Here is a 14,600-nt window from a genome sequence, read left to right as displayed (position 1 = left end):
TCAGTTGACACCGCTGTCTATAGTGAACAGGACTGGTACGTTGTTCTCTCTGGAGGCCACAACATTCTTCTTACCATAGTTCTAAAGTACCAGTGCGTCGTTCTTTCTAAAGGCTACAGCATTCTTCTTACAATAGTCCTAATGTACCAGTACATCGTTCTTTCTGGAGACTATAGCATTCTTCTTACCATAGTCCTAACGTGCCTGTATGTTGTTCTTTCTGGAGGCTACAGCATTATTCTTACCATAGTCCTAAAGTGCCTGTACGTTGTTCTTTCTGGAGGCCACAGCATTCCTCTTGCCACAGTCCTAATGCTTTCCCACGCGTCTCATTCTTCTTGCATCCTTCTGTAGTAACCTACTGATTCCTACATAAACCCAAGTATCTATCAACGACGTACTCGGCCGAGTGAGCAGCAATGTCAGCTGTTTTATCTGGAGTCTTGGATCCTTCTTCCTCCATCCCACTGTATCTTGACGTCGTCCAATTTCCCAGTCATCACCCCCTTGGATCATCCTCCATCCGTTTACAAGGAAAAGCATCCTTGACTCTTGTCCTTTATCCTACTGCATCGTGATGCAGACTGCTTCCCCCCACCTATCCTTTTGTGTTGTACTCTCTGTTCATACATAAACTTCGTCATCTTGCAATCCTGAGCAAGCGTCGCTCCTCACCTGTCAGCCCCGCTAAACTATTTTAATCCTTCTGGCAAAGACTTGACTCTCACTCGGAGCCAAATCTCGCGGTGCCAACCGAACTTGCACTGTCCTCTCTCTCTCTCTCTCTCTCTCTCTCTCTCTCTCTCTCTCTCTCTCTCTCCATAACCTTTCCTTGTTTTATTTTGCACTTGCTTATCGCTCTCAACAATTAGCTCAATGATTCCTTCTTTCGACATGTTCCTTACTTTATGTACAGATCAGCCTTTATCTACTGTTATGAATTACTTTATGAAACACATATGATAATTAATGATGGTTGAAAGTTTGTTAGATAGATTTATTGTTGTTTTGCCTTAAATATAGAGTCTTCTTTGTACCTTTTTTATTTTTATTTTATCCGTTTGGACGTTGTTTCTCCTCCGTTACATGCTGTTTTACTGACTGACCTATTCCCAGGAAAACCAACTATGTCCGTTTAATGTGTAGACTGTGATCAGTTTCGATCTACTCCATAAACATTTATAGACTTCGCTCTTACGTAATTTTCTTCCTTTGTCTCCGGATAGCTTTTGCCTTCTTAACGCTTTTTTTTTAACCATCTCTCTCTCTCTCTCGCTCTCTCTCTCTCTCTCTCTCTCTCTCTCTCTCTCTCTCTCTCTATGTCCTTTCCGGTTACCTCGTTCTTAGCTTGAGAATGCTGGCTAGCACCAAAATAATTTGTTATATAAGATTAATTTATCTCCTCTACAGTCCTTACCCCAACCCCCCCTCTCTCTCTCTTAGTACACCATGATAATTCTCTTAGTGTCTTCCTCTCTTCGTCTTCTCGCCATTCTTTATATTCCCTCCAACATCTGAGATTATCCTCTCTCTCTCTCTCTCTCTCTCTCTCTCTCTCTCTCTTCTCTCTCTCTACTCTATACGTAATCAGTTTTTCCTCTCATACTTCCCGTGACTTATCGCCATTTCCCTATCATTCCCTTCATTACTATCGCCATTTTGTCTTGCTATGATATCATTATTAAATAGAAGTGCCAGAAACCCCTTCCAACTTTATCATGGTCAGAGTTCTCTCGTTAGTCGCCTGTTTTTTTTTTCTTTTTCTAATTTCTTCCACCACCTTTACAACTTCTTCTGCATTCCGAGATCATCATGATCCCTCCTCATCATGATAATCTCTCTCTCTCTCTCTCTCTCTCTCATCTCATTCCCGTTGTTATCTTCATATTCATCTCTCGCATCTCCTTCGTTAGTCCCCCTGTTTTTTTTTTCCACCACCTTTATCACTTCTTCTGCATTCCGAGATCATCATGATCCCTCATCATCATGATAATCTCTCTCTCTCTCTCTCTCTCTCTCTCTCTCTCTCATTCCCGTTGTTATCCTCATATTCTTCTCTCGCATCTCCTTCGTCTATATCCCCTTTTTTCCCCATCCACCAGTCTCTCCCTTTGGCACCGTAACTTGGCTTAAACTCCTCCTGACACCAACGCTTTCCCTTTGGCACCAGGGTAATTTATCCCCCTTTCCAACCAGATAACAAACTCCCCCCATACCCCCCACAACGCTGTTAACCCCCCCCCCACCCCCCCCCCCCCACTCCTCCAATGTTTCCGAAGCTCCCAGTGTCTCTGTGACTCCAACATAGCAGCGCCATGGCACCACAAACCTCCTCATCTTGGCACTTCTCGGCCGTGCCCCATCCCTCTCACCCCAGGGGTAGGCGGACATCATCATACCCCCCTCTACCCACCTGCCTTGCCCCATGCCACTGAGTGGGCAGTTAAAGGGTTTGTGGGTCGCTCCGAAATGCCCCCCCAGAGAAGAGTGAGTTTCGGGGGAGAGTAGATGATGCCACGGGGAACGAGAGATGGCACTCGAGAAATAACGCGAACGGCTTTTATACAGTCACTGTGGAGACGTTGGTTGTGTGGGAACATTGCACGTGAAACGCTCAAAAGGATCTAAAAAAAAAATGCACACAAAGGAATACGATACTCCCCACACGATGCAGTGAAGTGTAATACGCGAAAGGAAACGGTGTGACAGAGAAACAAGTTGAAAAGTAACCTAAGAGATCCTATAAGAATACAAGTTCAAAAGGAAGCTTAAAGATCCTATAAGAGTACGCTCCATTGTAAGGTGAACTGGCTGGTTTCTAGTCTAAATTACGTGGACGGATACATCTAAATATCAACCCAACTCCTAAGGATCTAAAAGACGCTTCACAAAATCTCCTCGAAACTGTGAAATGAAAATTATTCATTAGCAAACAAATAAAACTAAATCTCGAAGCTAAACTACGATAAAACTCGTCTTAGAAAAAGAGTGAAGCGAAACGAAGCGGTCTTCTTTTCGAAGTCTACCCTTTCTTATCGAAAATAAACGAGCGAAGTGGAAGTGGTATTTGTGAGCGACTGCGATAAAAAGGGAAACGATAAGAAAAAAACGACGACTTAAAGTGATACAGAGAAAGAAGACTTATAAGAGGAGAGAAATCTGTTAATGTAAAGAAAGGATAAAATAAGGTTTTAACAGATTTTGGTGGCTCTTGGGTCTCAAATATCACCAGCCACTGGAAAATCAACAAAGAGAGCGAGAAGAGAAACCTTAGCAAAACAAGACGATTATTTGCCATTAAAATTGTATGTGAAAATAGCATACCAAGAGTAAACGTAATAAGGAAGAATGAAAAGACTGCTATGCAGGATAGTGTTGAAGAAGGAGCTAAAGACAGTGCATAATACGAAATAAACTCGAATTTAAACGAAACTCTGTTATAATAGAGAATAAACTTACGCGATTATCATCAGAGTTCATACCCCGTGCTGGCAAAAGGAAACATATATTATAATAAGAATAAAATAGAATAAGAGGAAAACGAAGAATATACAAGCAAAATAAGGCTGGTACTTATTAGTCTTGTAACTGTTAATTAGCATAAGTTCATAGAAATAGGAAATAAATATAAAAGCCTATAGAAATCAACGACTTTCAGCAAAGGAAAGTTCAGTTACCATAAGTAGTATATTTTCAAAGAAAAGTTATCTTTTTATCAGAAAGATAAGCTAAACTTGCCAAGCATAAAATTCGTATTTTTATGCTAAAAGGGAAATATTTAAGAAACTGATTGCTCATATGAATTGGTCAAGTAGCATTGATCAAAGACCTACCTTAAAAGTTATATGATAGTAAAATATTAAAACTCCTGATAATTTCTGTTATTAACCTGTTAGAAGCAATAAAACTAAGCATTAATGAGTGGAAATCTAAGTGAACTGAATTAGAAGTAGATATAGGAGAACTATAAAGAGTTTCTAGATTGTGAAAAATATTATACAAGCTCATGGACAAGTGGCCACTCCAGCGTTTTGCGTTGTTAGTGTGATAAAAACAAAAGAGGATTAGTATGTGATATATTCTTGTTGAAGTTATTTTCTTTGTGATACTAGATTTAGGATACATTAATCCTGGGTGTGCGAGAAAAGTAATATATACTTATGTAAATCACGGAAAAAAATATTTGTTACTTGTTTGCTTGTTTATATAAGCTTGATAAGTTTGTTGATCTGATTGACATTATAGCGAACCTTGCCAACGAACTCAGGCTTAGTATATCATTCGCTACGTGAACCTCATTCATTGAAAATGCCGGTCTCACCTTACTTGACCCAAACCTCCTACGCAGTGCGCCCTTACCCAAGGAACACCGCTAGCAACATCACGACATCGACTCCGAGTTGCTCCGTAGCCTCTAGATACGGCATCGCCGACACATCTGTTACGTCTGCTGCCCTCACGGGCTACAAAGCAGGTGGTTATGGCAAATCCAAACTCCCCATAGCTGACGAGATCTCGTTGCCGAAGAGCAAAAACTACAACGTCGGCAGGTACAAATCGTCGGACAACATTCCTGAGAGTCAGACCTTGCTCGAACTCCGACTCAAGAAGTCCAGTTCGAACTCCACTCTTTTCTCGGGAAACACTGCGAACATTCTGAAGAATTTCAGCCTGCCCGATGAGAAGGGCCGGGGGTGTCCTTATCTCCCCCCAAAACCCAGGGTGGAGGAACGCAAATTCTGCGGTAAGTCAGGGGGCGTGTCAGTCTTTGCCAGTCAGTACCTAGCCAAGGTAAACAGAGGGAGGGATTTCCGCCCGAGAGAAATAGACACACGAGACATCAACACAACTGTCAAGCCCAGAATCGCGCCCGGATTCCATAACAGCGAAGACAGTCTCCCCCTGACGAGAAACAGTAGGCACGTCGTCCGACTGACCATAAAGAGACTGGAAGCTGAAGACCCATTTGTGGTGAAAGACAAGACCATCAAGACCATAGCTCAGAGGCTCATTGAAAAATACACCGACAAGGAGAAGAAGGCCGACCCTTACGAATACGTCCCTAGGAGGCGTCTCTACGAAGATAATGAGAGTAAAGATTCGACGACATTGCTGTCAGTATCGCCCTCCTCATCCATAACCACCCCTCCACCATGCGAGAGGAGCCTCCCCCCACCGCCTCCCTCGTCAATCGCAACTTCTCCTTCGATTGCTTCTGCTGAAAGTGCGGCAAATAGTTCCCAGCGGGAGCAAACACTTCTTCCGGCAACTACTCAGCCGAGGAAGAAATCCCTGGCGGAATTGCGCGCCACGATGAGTCCACAAAGTTCTTTCGATGACGCGGACGCCGCTGCCTGCAGACTCTTGCGGGCAACCTCGATGGCCGCCAAGAAGAAAGAGCTGGAAAACCTCGAGGAAGTGAAAGACGCCATCATCGCCGCTGTTCTTCATCCCGACGTTGACATCGAGTCGGACGAAGAGATGAAGGAGCTCGTGCGAGGCGACAAGACCCCGTCTGACTCCTGGAAAGACAAAACCTATGACAAACAGGGCGAGAGCTCAGGCGACCATTCTGACGAAGGCAAAGCCATCGTTGGTCAGCTGAAAAGATTTGTGAAGAAACAAGTGTCCACGAAGGGTCCCGGGAGAAAGAAAAAGAGCTCGGAGAGGAAGCATAGAAGCGGCAGTCAAAAATCCAGAGGGGAAAGCAGCAAATCTAAAAATCTGAATGATGGCAGTAGTTCACTGGTCAAGGAAGAAGGCGTAACTGTCAAGGTTGGCGAAGAAGGGGGCGTAACTGTCAAGGCGTCATCATCTGTATCATCGAAGAAGAAAACAAGCCCGAAAGATGACAGCTCGGTCCTTTCTGCTGACCTTATTTTCGGTACAAATAAATCGCACAAACTTAAGAAGTCTAAGGATAAGTCGACGACGGAGAGAGAGACAACGTCAGCAATTCTGAAAGAGGAAAAGCGTCCTTCTAGAGAAAGTAGCAAGAAGAAGAGCGGACTCTCTCTCCTATCACCCAGTCTCGTATACAATAACTTAACTTCCGACGAAGAGAATGAATCCCGCCCGAGAACGCCGCCCACCAAGACGGAGAGGACGAAGGAGACTGACGCGAAAGACAAATCGCCAGAGAAGAAGAAAGAAGGAGCGACCGAAAAAAGCGAGGCGAACCCTAAGGACACACACAACAAGTCAGAGAGCGAAGGGGCCAAGGAAAAGGGAGAAAAAGCAATCTCGAAGATTCCCAAGCTAAAAAAGAAAGTCAAGAAAGAACCTGCTGGAGGGGAGGCGGGGGCGGCAGCGAAGGAGGTCCATCCCGAGATAAAAGTCTCCTCTCCGGTTTGGTCTCCTTCATCAGACGCAGCACCTCCCGAGAGACCGGGGGCGTCGGGGGAAAAAGCCCCTGATTTGAAGGAGGCGAGAGAGGCAGACACTCTTGGCGGCGGGATAAATAAAAAGAACAGCAGCAAAACTTCCGCGACTGGGAAAGACATCGAAACTTCCGATCACCACCCTGATTCGACATCTCGCGCGGAGCCTAAAAACGCCATCGCCGGAAAAGAAATTAAGTCCGTCGGACCCGAAAAATCTTTACCTGACGAGAAAAAGGAGGAGAAACTCTTGGGGGAAAAGTCTCCGAGCGATCTCTCTGTTGAATTAAAGACAAGTAAGAAGTCGGCGAAGGAGATCACTCGAGGCAATAAAGATGAAAATGCTGTCAAACCGAAGACGTTTGGGAAGAAGGAGGAGAATCCTCCTCCTCCTCCCACGGGCGACAAAGCCTTCCCTCTTCTAATCGCGAAAGACGAAGTTGTTCGGGATAAAGCGGCAAATAGAAAGGACGAAGTCGTGATCGATGATGATGTGGGAACGGAGAGAAATAGTGTCGTTGTTGAAACTTTAACAAGCGACGCGACCAAGGATAGTGAAAGAAACGATACAAGTTTAACGAAGAAAACAACTTTCAAGAAATCATCATCGCGAGCCCTCTCCGAGTCCAAACCAGAAGAGATCATCGGTAAGAATGAATCTGAAACCAAAGACGTCATATTATCATCCACGGACGAAGAGGCCTTAGTATGCAAAGACGAAACAGGCAAAGAGAGCAAGATAGCAGAAGTAAACAAGGATGAAAATAAATCAGAAGACAAGGAAGATAAACAAGGGGAGCTGCCAAACGGTGCAATGGCGGGCAAAAAAGCTCTGAAGAGACCCCGCCAAGTGGGACCGCCTCTGCCACAACAGGAGAACAAGATAGGCAATGTGGAGCTCTTGAACGCGCGCAAGATTCTGAAGAGACCCATCAAGAAAGGTCTGGGCGTCGCACCTGCCGATGCCGAAGAGAATGTCGAACAGCAACCCACAACACCGGAGGACCCGAACAAGAAGTTATGGAAGAGACCCATAGCTCAACTGGTCCCTCCAAAGGACGGGGACCAGTTCCTTCAGGCGAGGAATGTGCTGAAGAAGCCAGTGAAACCGAAAGCTCCTCCGGAGGACAAGAACGACAACAAGCCCACGGGGAAGCTCCCGGAGCTGAAGGTGGTCAAGAAATTCAGAAAGCCGGGGGCACCGACGGCCGCGCAGCAACAACAACAACAAAAGGAAGGAAGTGACAAGGATGGTCAGAAGCAGAGATCCCGCTCTCCCTCGTCCTCCGACGAGGAGGAGGAGGAGGAGGAGGGAGAGGGAGGGGCGAGAAAGGCCGAAAGACAAAGAAGGCCTCCTAAGTCTCGGTCGTCGAAGGATCAGAAGAAACCTCCCAGTCCTTCGCAGTCTCCGTCCGGGACGACCAAAGCGCAAGGATCTGGGAAGGACCCGAAATTGAGTGCTTGTCAATCAGCTGATTCTGGATATGGGTCGAGTCCAAGCACTCCACAACCCACCCAGACGATGCCAACTGACAATAAGAGTGAAGAGGAGATTTGCACAGGTAAGTACATTCATTATCTTCTGATGCTAAAGGAAATCACATGTAAGGAACGTCTACTTTATCATAGTGAATTAGGGAGGAATCGGCTGAGAGTTTTTCCACTGTAAAATTTTTCGTAAAAAAATAAAAAAATAAAAAAATAAGTAAATAAACAAACAAACAAACGAACAAACAAACAAACAAACAAAGTGACAGGAGTAAAATGTCTACTCTGAATTTCCACTGATTTCCCCTTTTGAACACTGATATCAATAACTATAATGATTGCTATTATCATTAATCATCCACTATTATGGAACAAGCCAAGTAAAATAAAAAACAATTGATGCAAATGTTAGAAAAGAGGAAAGCAGAGAAATGATAATATAAAGAATGAAATGATACGAATTTCAAATAAAAGCATCGAATGAAGCAAACAAGTTGCCGTGTTTATCTTTTTATGGAGGTAAACACGGCGAACGAAAATATGAAAAAGACTGCCAAAACATGCCATGGAACTTTGAATATGCTGGATAAAATGTTGAACTGGTCCCCAGAAAAATGTGATAAAATGTCATGAAAAGATGCTTTATTTGCGAAGTTGTCTGTACAGGTAAATAGAATCCAGTGACTGACTGATTTAAGATCGTAAATTGGTAATCCAAGATTGAATCGTAGGACGAATATTTGTCCAATTAACAGTAGCACTACATTGTCACCACAGATACATAACATATATTGAAGAGTATTATCCGAAAACAACGTCTCATGTTACTCTGTGTCTTTGGTAAGCTAAGAGATTCCAGCCAGATCCAACCATCTCTCACCGATGTTCGAGATATATCCTAAAACATGTTTCCTGGGACGTTCAGGACATTTTGAAACATTGGTCCCACGAATCCTTCATAGTTACATTTAATAGCATCATCAAACTGCAACCAATTGGCAATTAAGAAAGTATGAATGAACTCTTCGCATGACACAGAAACAATGGTTTCGGGAATCTCTAGCGCAAAGTGAGGAATACATTCTGTGCTTTTGGAATCTTTAGAAACAATGGTTTCGGGAATCTCTAGCGCAAAGTGAGGAATACATTCCGTGCTTTTGTAATCTTTAGGAATAATGATTCCAAGAATCCCTACGAACGCTGAGGTAAATTAGTCAAGGTTTTTTTTTTTTTTAGAATTCTGGAAATAGTGGTTCCAAGAATATCCATTGACAAGCGACGCCTCATCTCGTTCGGACCAAACAACTCCCCTTCTCTCTCTGTCTCTCTGTCTCTCTGTCTGTCTGTCTGTCTCTCTCTCTCTCTGTCGCTTTCCTCTTTGCTGGTCTTGGCTATTAGGGACACCCCCAGCTTCGACACAATCGTCCATTTATTAAAGTCTCATTAAAAGCTCGTTTCATTATCTCTCTCTCTCTCTCTCTCTCTCACTCTCTCTCTCTCTCCTTCCCTCGTTTATCGGATCCGAAGGAGGGGGGAAATTACATTCTCCCATTCATAAGCAGTTATCTTTCTGTGTAGGTACCTCGATTCGGAATTAAACAGCCATCTATCGATAATGGCTCCGCGAGCGTCCTCGCTGAGGAGAGGGGAGTCGGACGGCCGGGAAATTCAATTATTCTTTAAATAAAGACGTGAAAGAGAGAGACCCCGCGGACATTCCGACGGCGAGAAGGGGCGAAGGATGAGCACAGGAGATAAGCGGCAAATTAGACGCGTTGGGGAAGTGAGGGACATTTGCTCGCTCTCTCAAGTAGGATTTTGGGGACGGATCACTCCCAGGGGGGAGATCAGCGGGACCCGGGGGTGGGTGGGGTTGGAGGGGAGGGGGGGGGGGGCGTTATGCTGGCTAATGCTCATTTGCCTGGAATGTATTTACGAAGTATATTCCATTCTACAGGTTTCTACAATATACTACAAGGGGACAATTTCCGAAACATATTGTAAGAAAGATATCGAGGGGGGGAGGCACGGGGCCGTTTTGCTGGCTAAAGTTCATTTGCCTGAAATGTATTTACGAAATATATTTCATTTGACAGGTACATACAATATATTACAGGGGGACAATTTCGGAAACATATTGTAAGAGAGATATCGAGGAGAATATATCACCTGGCCGTCTTTCGGGTATATACATCAAATTAGTAGCCTTGAAACATATTTAAGGAATATATTCTAGAGATATACTTCGGCATCTGTGACTGTATCAGTTGGGCTATATTATACCTAACCATTCAATTAGCAAATAACCCAGTAAATTACATATATGTCTATTTAAGATTGCCCAGAAACAAAATAAGTTATTACTATGGTCATTCTTCATCTGCTCTTGAGCCTCTTTCCTTGTCTTTTATTGCTTAAAGAACACTGCTAAAACTAACAAACTATAACCCCGCCCTCCCTTTGTATAAGTAAGTCTTGTCAACCTCTCTTGGATTCAGTGTGAACTTGAGAATGTAGAAATAAACCCCTAAAGTACTTTTTCCAAATCCCAGTTTCAATCACATTCTATCGAGGATTTGAAGATGTATATGTATGTATGTATATTCAACAATATAACCTGTAACCTGTTACGTCTACACAAATACAGATACGTACACAGTATGTATTGGAAATGCATACACAATTATGATAAGGAATAAGCTGACTATGCCGAACGATTCAGATGTAAATAATCAAAAGTACATAACAATAATAAACATTATCCTAACATCTGTAGATTTGGCTTTGGTATAAGTAATAAAAGAATATTCTCTCATGACAATGAATTGATTGTTATGATTAATTTACATCCAGAAGCCACATTCAGAGACAATATATAAAGAACTTAGGCAACCTGGAAAAAGGCCAGAGAAAAGGATCAAGAGACAAACAAATGACAGACACAAGAAAGGGAAGCGAGGAAAAAGGAGGAGAATAATTTAGCCGACGAAAAATAAAAGTAGGAGAGAAAAACTGGTGGAAGTTTTTCCCCTTAAGGTAACCGCAAAGAGGGGACAAAAATAATATCCCTTTGTTACCTCCGGTAAAAAAAAAAGGAGAGAAGAAAAACGTGAAGGACGAGGAACAGGGGGAAACCAAAGCGAGAGAAAATAATAGAATAATAGAGAGTTAGGAAAAAAATGCAGTTCTCATCTTCTGAACCAGATGGAACACGCCCGATTCCCAAGCCATTACCCTTTTTAATTATGAAAGTCTTGTGACGTCGTCAGACAGACACCCACAAACACGCACGAGGACACACAAATATCTCATCCACGGGAATAATAAAAAGATGGCGGTCTCATCCTTTATTTAAAAAAACGGAATAAAATAAAGAAGATGCGAAGACGTGATCAAGGAAATCCAAAAGGAGAGTAAATGAGTTGTGGGATCCTTTTGTTTAAGGTGACGTTGTAATTGCAATCAAAAGTTCCTCCTGGTAAAGAAGGAGAGAGAGAGAGAGAGAGAGAGAGAGAGAGAGAGAGAGAGAGAGAGGAAATATTACAGTTCTTCAGCGGCTGATAGAATAAAACCTTAACAAAGGCCAAGGTAGACATATGCAATGAGCACCTTTGTTTTTCAGCCAGGTACCATAGTTTCTTCTTCTTCTTCTTCTTCTTTTAAGAAGACACTGGTCGGGTCAAGCTAATGCCTTTATTTAGCTCCGTTTCAAAGGAAAGGAGAGTTAAATGGGGGGTGAGTAAGACCCTTTGCTAAGATATAGATGCGACCATCAAATCTACAGTTTTTATTTATCATCTTCCTTTGGCAAGATCGGATAAACTGTTGACACGTAGTATGGCAGGTTCTGAAAGTGAAGCACTTAGACTCATTAGCTTGCTAGACTTGTTGGACGTAGCTGTAGTTCTCATCTATTTCATGGTACAGTCACTCAAGAATGTTTTGCAACATGTTGCAGAAGTTTTCGTTCACCTAACAACAATTTATTCATTTGATATGTACAAGGAAATGTGCTTTTCTTATTTGATTTTGGTTATTGATCATGTGGTTAACCATATAAAAAAGAATGGCGCATAAAAAATCCGTATTATGAAATATAACGAAAAGTTTTGACTTATTTCACTCATGATGGTAAGGTAAAAGAGTCAAATAAAAACTATTACTAGTCATCCATTCAATTCTTATTGGAGTAAATTGAGAGAATTTTGTCTCCATACATAAATAATTAGTGGAGTACTACAGGGAGAAAATCTGATAACACCAAATGGATACTGATGGATTATAATAATAATGAAGAGAGAAATAAAGGAATTATGATAATGATAGAGAAATAAAAATTGGATTAAGGGAAAGGGGGGGGGGGGGTTAATTTCTCTGACGCACCAGTCATCCCTGTGGTTGTTGTTGTTTCATGCGTTTGCTTAAGACAGATGTCACTATTATAAGCTGTTGTCCGAGAAGTTTTGAATTATGTTGCAATACTTTTTTGGGTGACTGTACAATTTTTCGGTTCCTCAGACGTTATCAGGGAAGTTGTTCATTCCATTTTCTTAGATCGAAGATGGATACCTATGAACATATGAAAACAAATGTACTTCTGAATTACATAAAATGGTTGACTGCGGTTGCATTAGGGAACGGTATGAAATGTTAATGAGTGAAACTTGTTATCCTGCACATCATTTTTGAAAAGTGACTTCATGATTTTTTTCAACAGGAAAAAAATGAACCTAAAGTTCGAATTTCTAAATTTCCCCACGAGAGAATTTTCATTAGTAGTTGTAGAATGAGTGATAAAAATGAAGCAAATCCCGTCAATCAGAAGGTAGAAAGAGTCATTTACCTTATAATGGGGCCTAATGGCGTCGACGCGTCCCTTAAGGTTGTTTTAGCGTTATTTCGCATTATTTGTTTCGTAGACCGTTTACTGTAACTTATATAGTAGCATCCTAAATCAATTGCGCTCAGCGATCTATCAGATCACCTTTGGCCGGCAGGTTATAAACTTTTCAGAGCTTAGTTACCTGCCCTTTTGGTACAGTCCTGACTTCAATGAATTCTATTTCCGAGTCTAGTTTTTGCACACTTGTTGCATTTATGTGATTTTTTGTTGTTGATCCTAATAGCATTTTGAACATATACTTCCCCACTTTTTCGTATCACTATTATTTGTTTTTCCTAGGCACATTATATTCTGCGAGAGCTTGCCTCTGATATTACGTTCGAGTGGTTCCGCACGACTGAATCATACCCAGTTCACTTTGAGAACTATGAAGGAATTTGAAGGTTACTTCAGTTACACGTGTTTCCCATTGTGCTAAAGTTAGCTCTAAGCATCTTGACGTGACTCCAAGTGAAGGTCAGAGTATCTAGTCATGTCAAATAAATAAAATGCAAGATTGTATCACTCAAGGTATGTTTGTTGATTGTCGGAATCGCTTCGGTAAAGTAAGGACATATGTTAGGGCAACAGAGGAACGAGTCAAGTATTTAATTTCTTCTTTTCGCTTAATTAATGAAGAAAAGTTTCTTTCTATTTCTCTTTTTATTCATTGTCTAGTACGTGGCCTCGCTATTTTCTGAAAGCTCTATTTTCTGTTATCTTAGGACATTTGACATTTGTTTTAGTGCGAGTATTTGTGACAGAAATTGAAACTGGCGTTTAGTTTGGAAATAATTTTAATGCACGTCTGTTTAATCGTACTGTTTATTTCTATGCACAACTTAGTATTCAATTCTGAGGAACTTTAAATAGACGTCATTGATTTTACTCAGGTTTTCAAAAAGTTTTACAAATTTAAATACTAATACTCCTAATGATACCATTAGTATAGATAACTATTTTAAACTATTTAATGGACATTAATTTGAACTCTTTACCCAAGTAAACAACTAAAAAGTGCGCCGGAGAATTCCAGTTTTCTGTACAGCGTATAATGCATCAAGGGCCCATGAAACTTTCAGCCACAGGTGGCCTGTGTTATTGGCTAGATAAAATCAAAACATCTGATGCTAAAGGGCTGCAATTTGGTATGTTTACTGATTGGAGAGTGGATGATCAACATGTTAATTTGCAGCTCTTTAGCCTCAGTGGCTTTTAAGAACTGAGGCCGGACGGTCAGACAAAGCCATCTCAACAGTTTTCTTTTACATAAAACTAAAACCGAGTCCTTTTATGAAAAACCTGCAAAACAGCTCAACCGAAGGAATGAAACGAAATAACATTGTTAGGATTAATATCTGGAGAGAGAGAGAGAGAGAGAGAGAGAGAGAGAGAAAACCAATGACCGAGCGAACCAACGGAAACTGGCAGACACTAATTTCCTCGCGGGGCGAAAAAGAGAAGAAGAAGAGGAAGAAGAGGAAAAAAGAAGAATCCTCCTCTTTGGTGTTTCACATCAACTTGGAGTGTAAAAATCAACTGAAACAAACTCCCTAACTCCGAAAACCTACGGAAATAGAAGTTGAAAGTTTGAACAATCTGTTTATTTTACGCGGAAAAGTTGGGCTTGTTTATTTTGTGCATCGCTGGAGATAAACGCCAGAGTTACGGTTGGGGGGATGCTTTCTCTCTCTCTCTCTCTCTCGGCCGGATTCCCACTGCAGGATTCCCGCTGCAGGATTCCCACATGCTCCTGCTGCTGCAGCTGCTGTTGCTGATGCAACGCTCCTTTGTGATGAGCGAGCGTGGTCAGGTATTCGCGTACACGATTGCAAACTAGTATAGCAAAA

The 14,600-nt window shown here is 42.0% G+C and overlaps 1 protein-coding gene across 2 annotated transcripts in view; it reads left to right on the top strand.

The window, feature by feature from the left end:
* Positions 1 to 2,385: 2,385 nt before the first annotated feature.
* The window catches only part of LOC135207053 (serine/threonine-protein kinase PRP4 homolog), a 92,711-nt gene continuing 80,496 nt past the window's right edge, over positions 2,386 to 14,600 (top strand). Inside the window, exon 1 of one of the 2 annotated variants that reach the window (XM_064238688.1) lies at positions 2,386 to 7,942. In XM_064238688.1, the coding sequence (XP_064094758.1) occupies positions 4,309 to 7,942 (3,634 nt within the window). In that variant the 5' untranslated portion in view covers positions 2,386 to 4,308. The remainder of the gene's footprint in view (positions 7,943 to 14,600) is intronic. The other variant, XM_064238687.1, reaches the window with a different exon arrangement.

The sequence above is a fragment of the Macrobrachium nipponense genome, chromosome 31 (genome assembly GCF_015104395.2).
Source record: "Macrobrachium nipponense isolate FS-2020 chromosome 31, ASM1510439v2, whole genome shotgun sequence".
Lineage (NCBI taxonomy): Eukaryota > Metazoa > Arthropoda > Malacostraca > Decapoda > Palaemonidae > Macrobrachium > Macrobrachium nipponense.
Note: the sequence above shows the minus strand (reverse complement) of the source record. Positions and strands in the feature narration are given on the sequence as shown.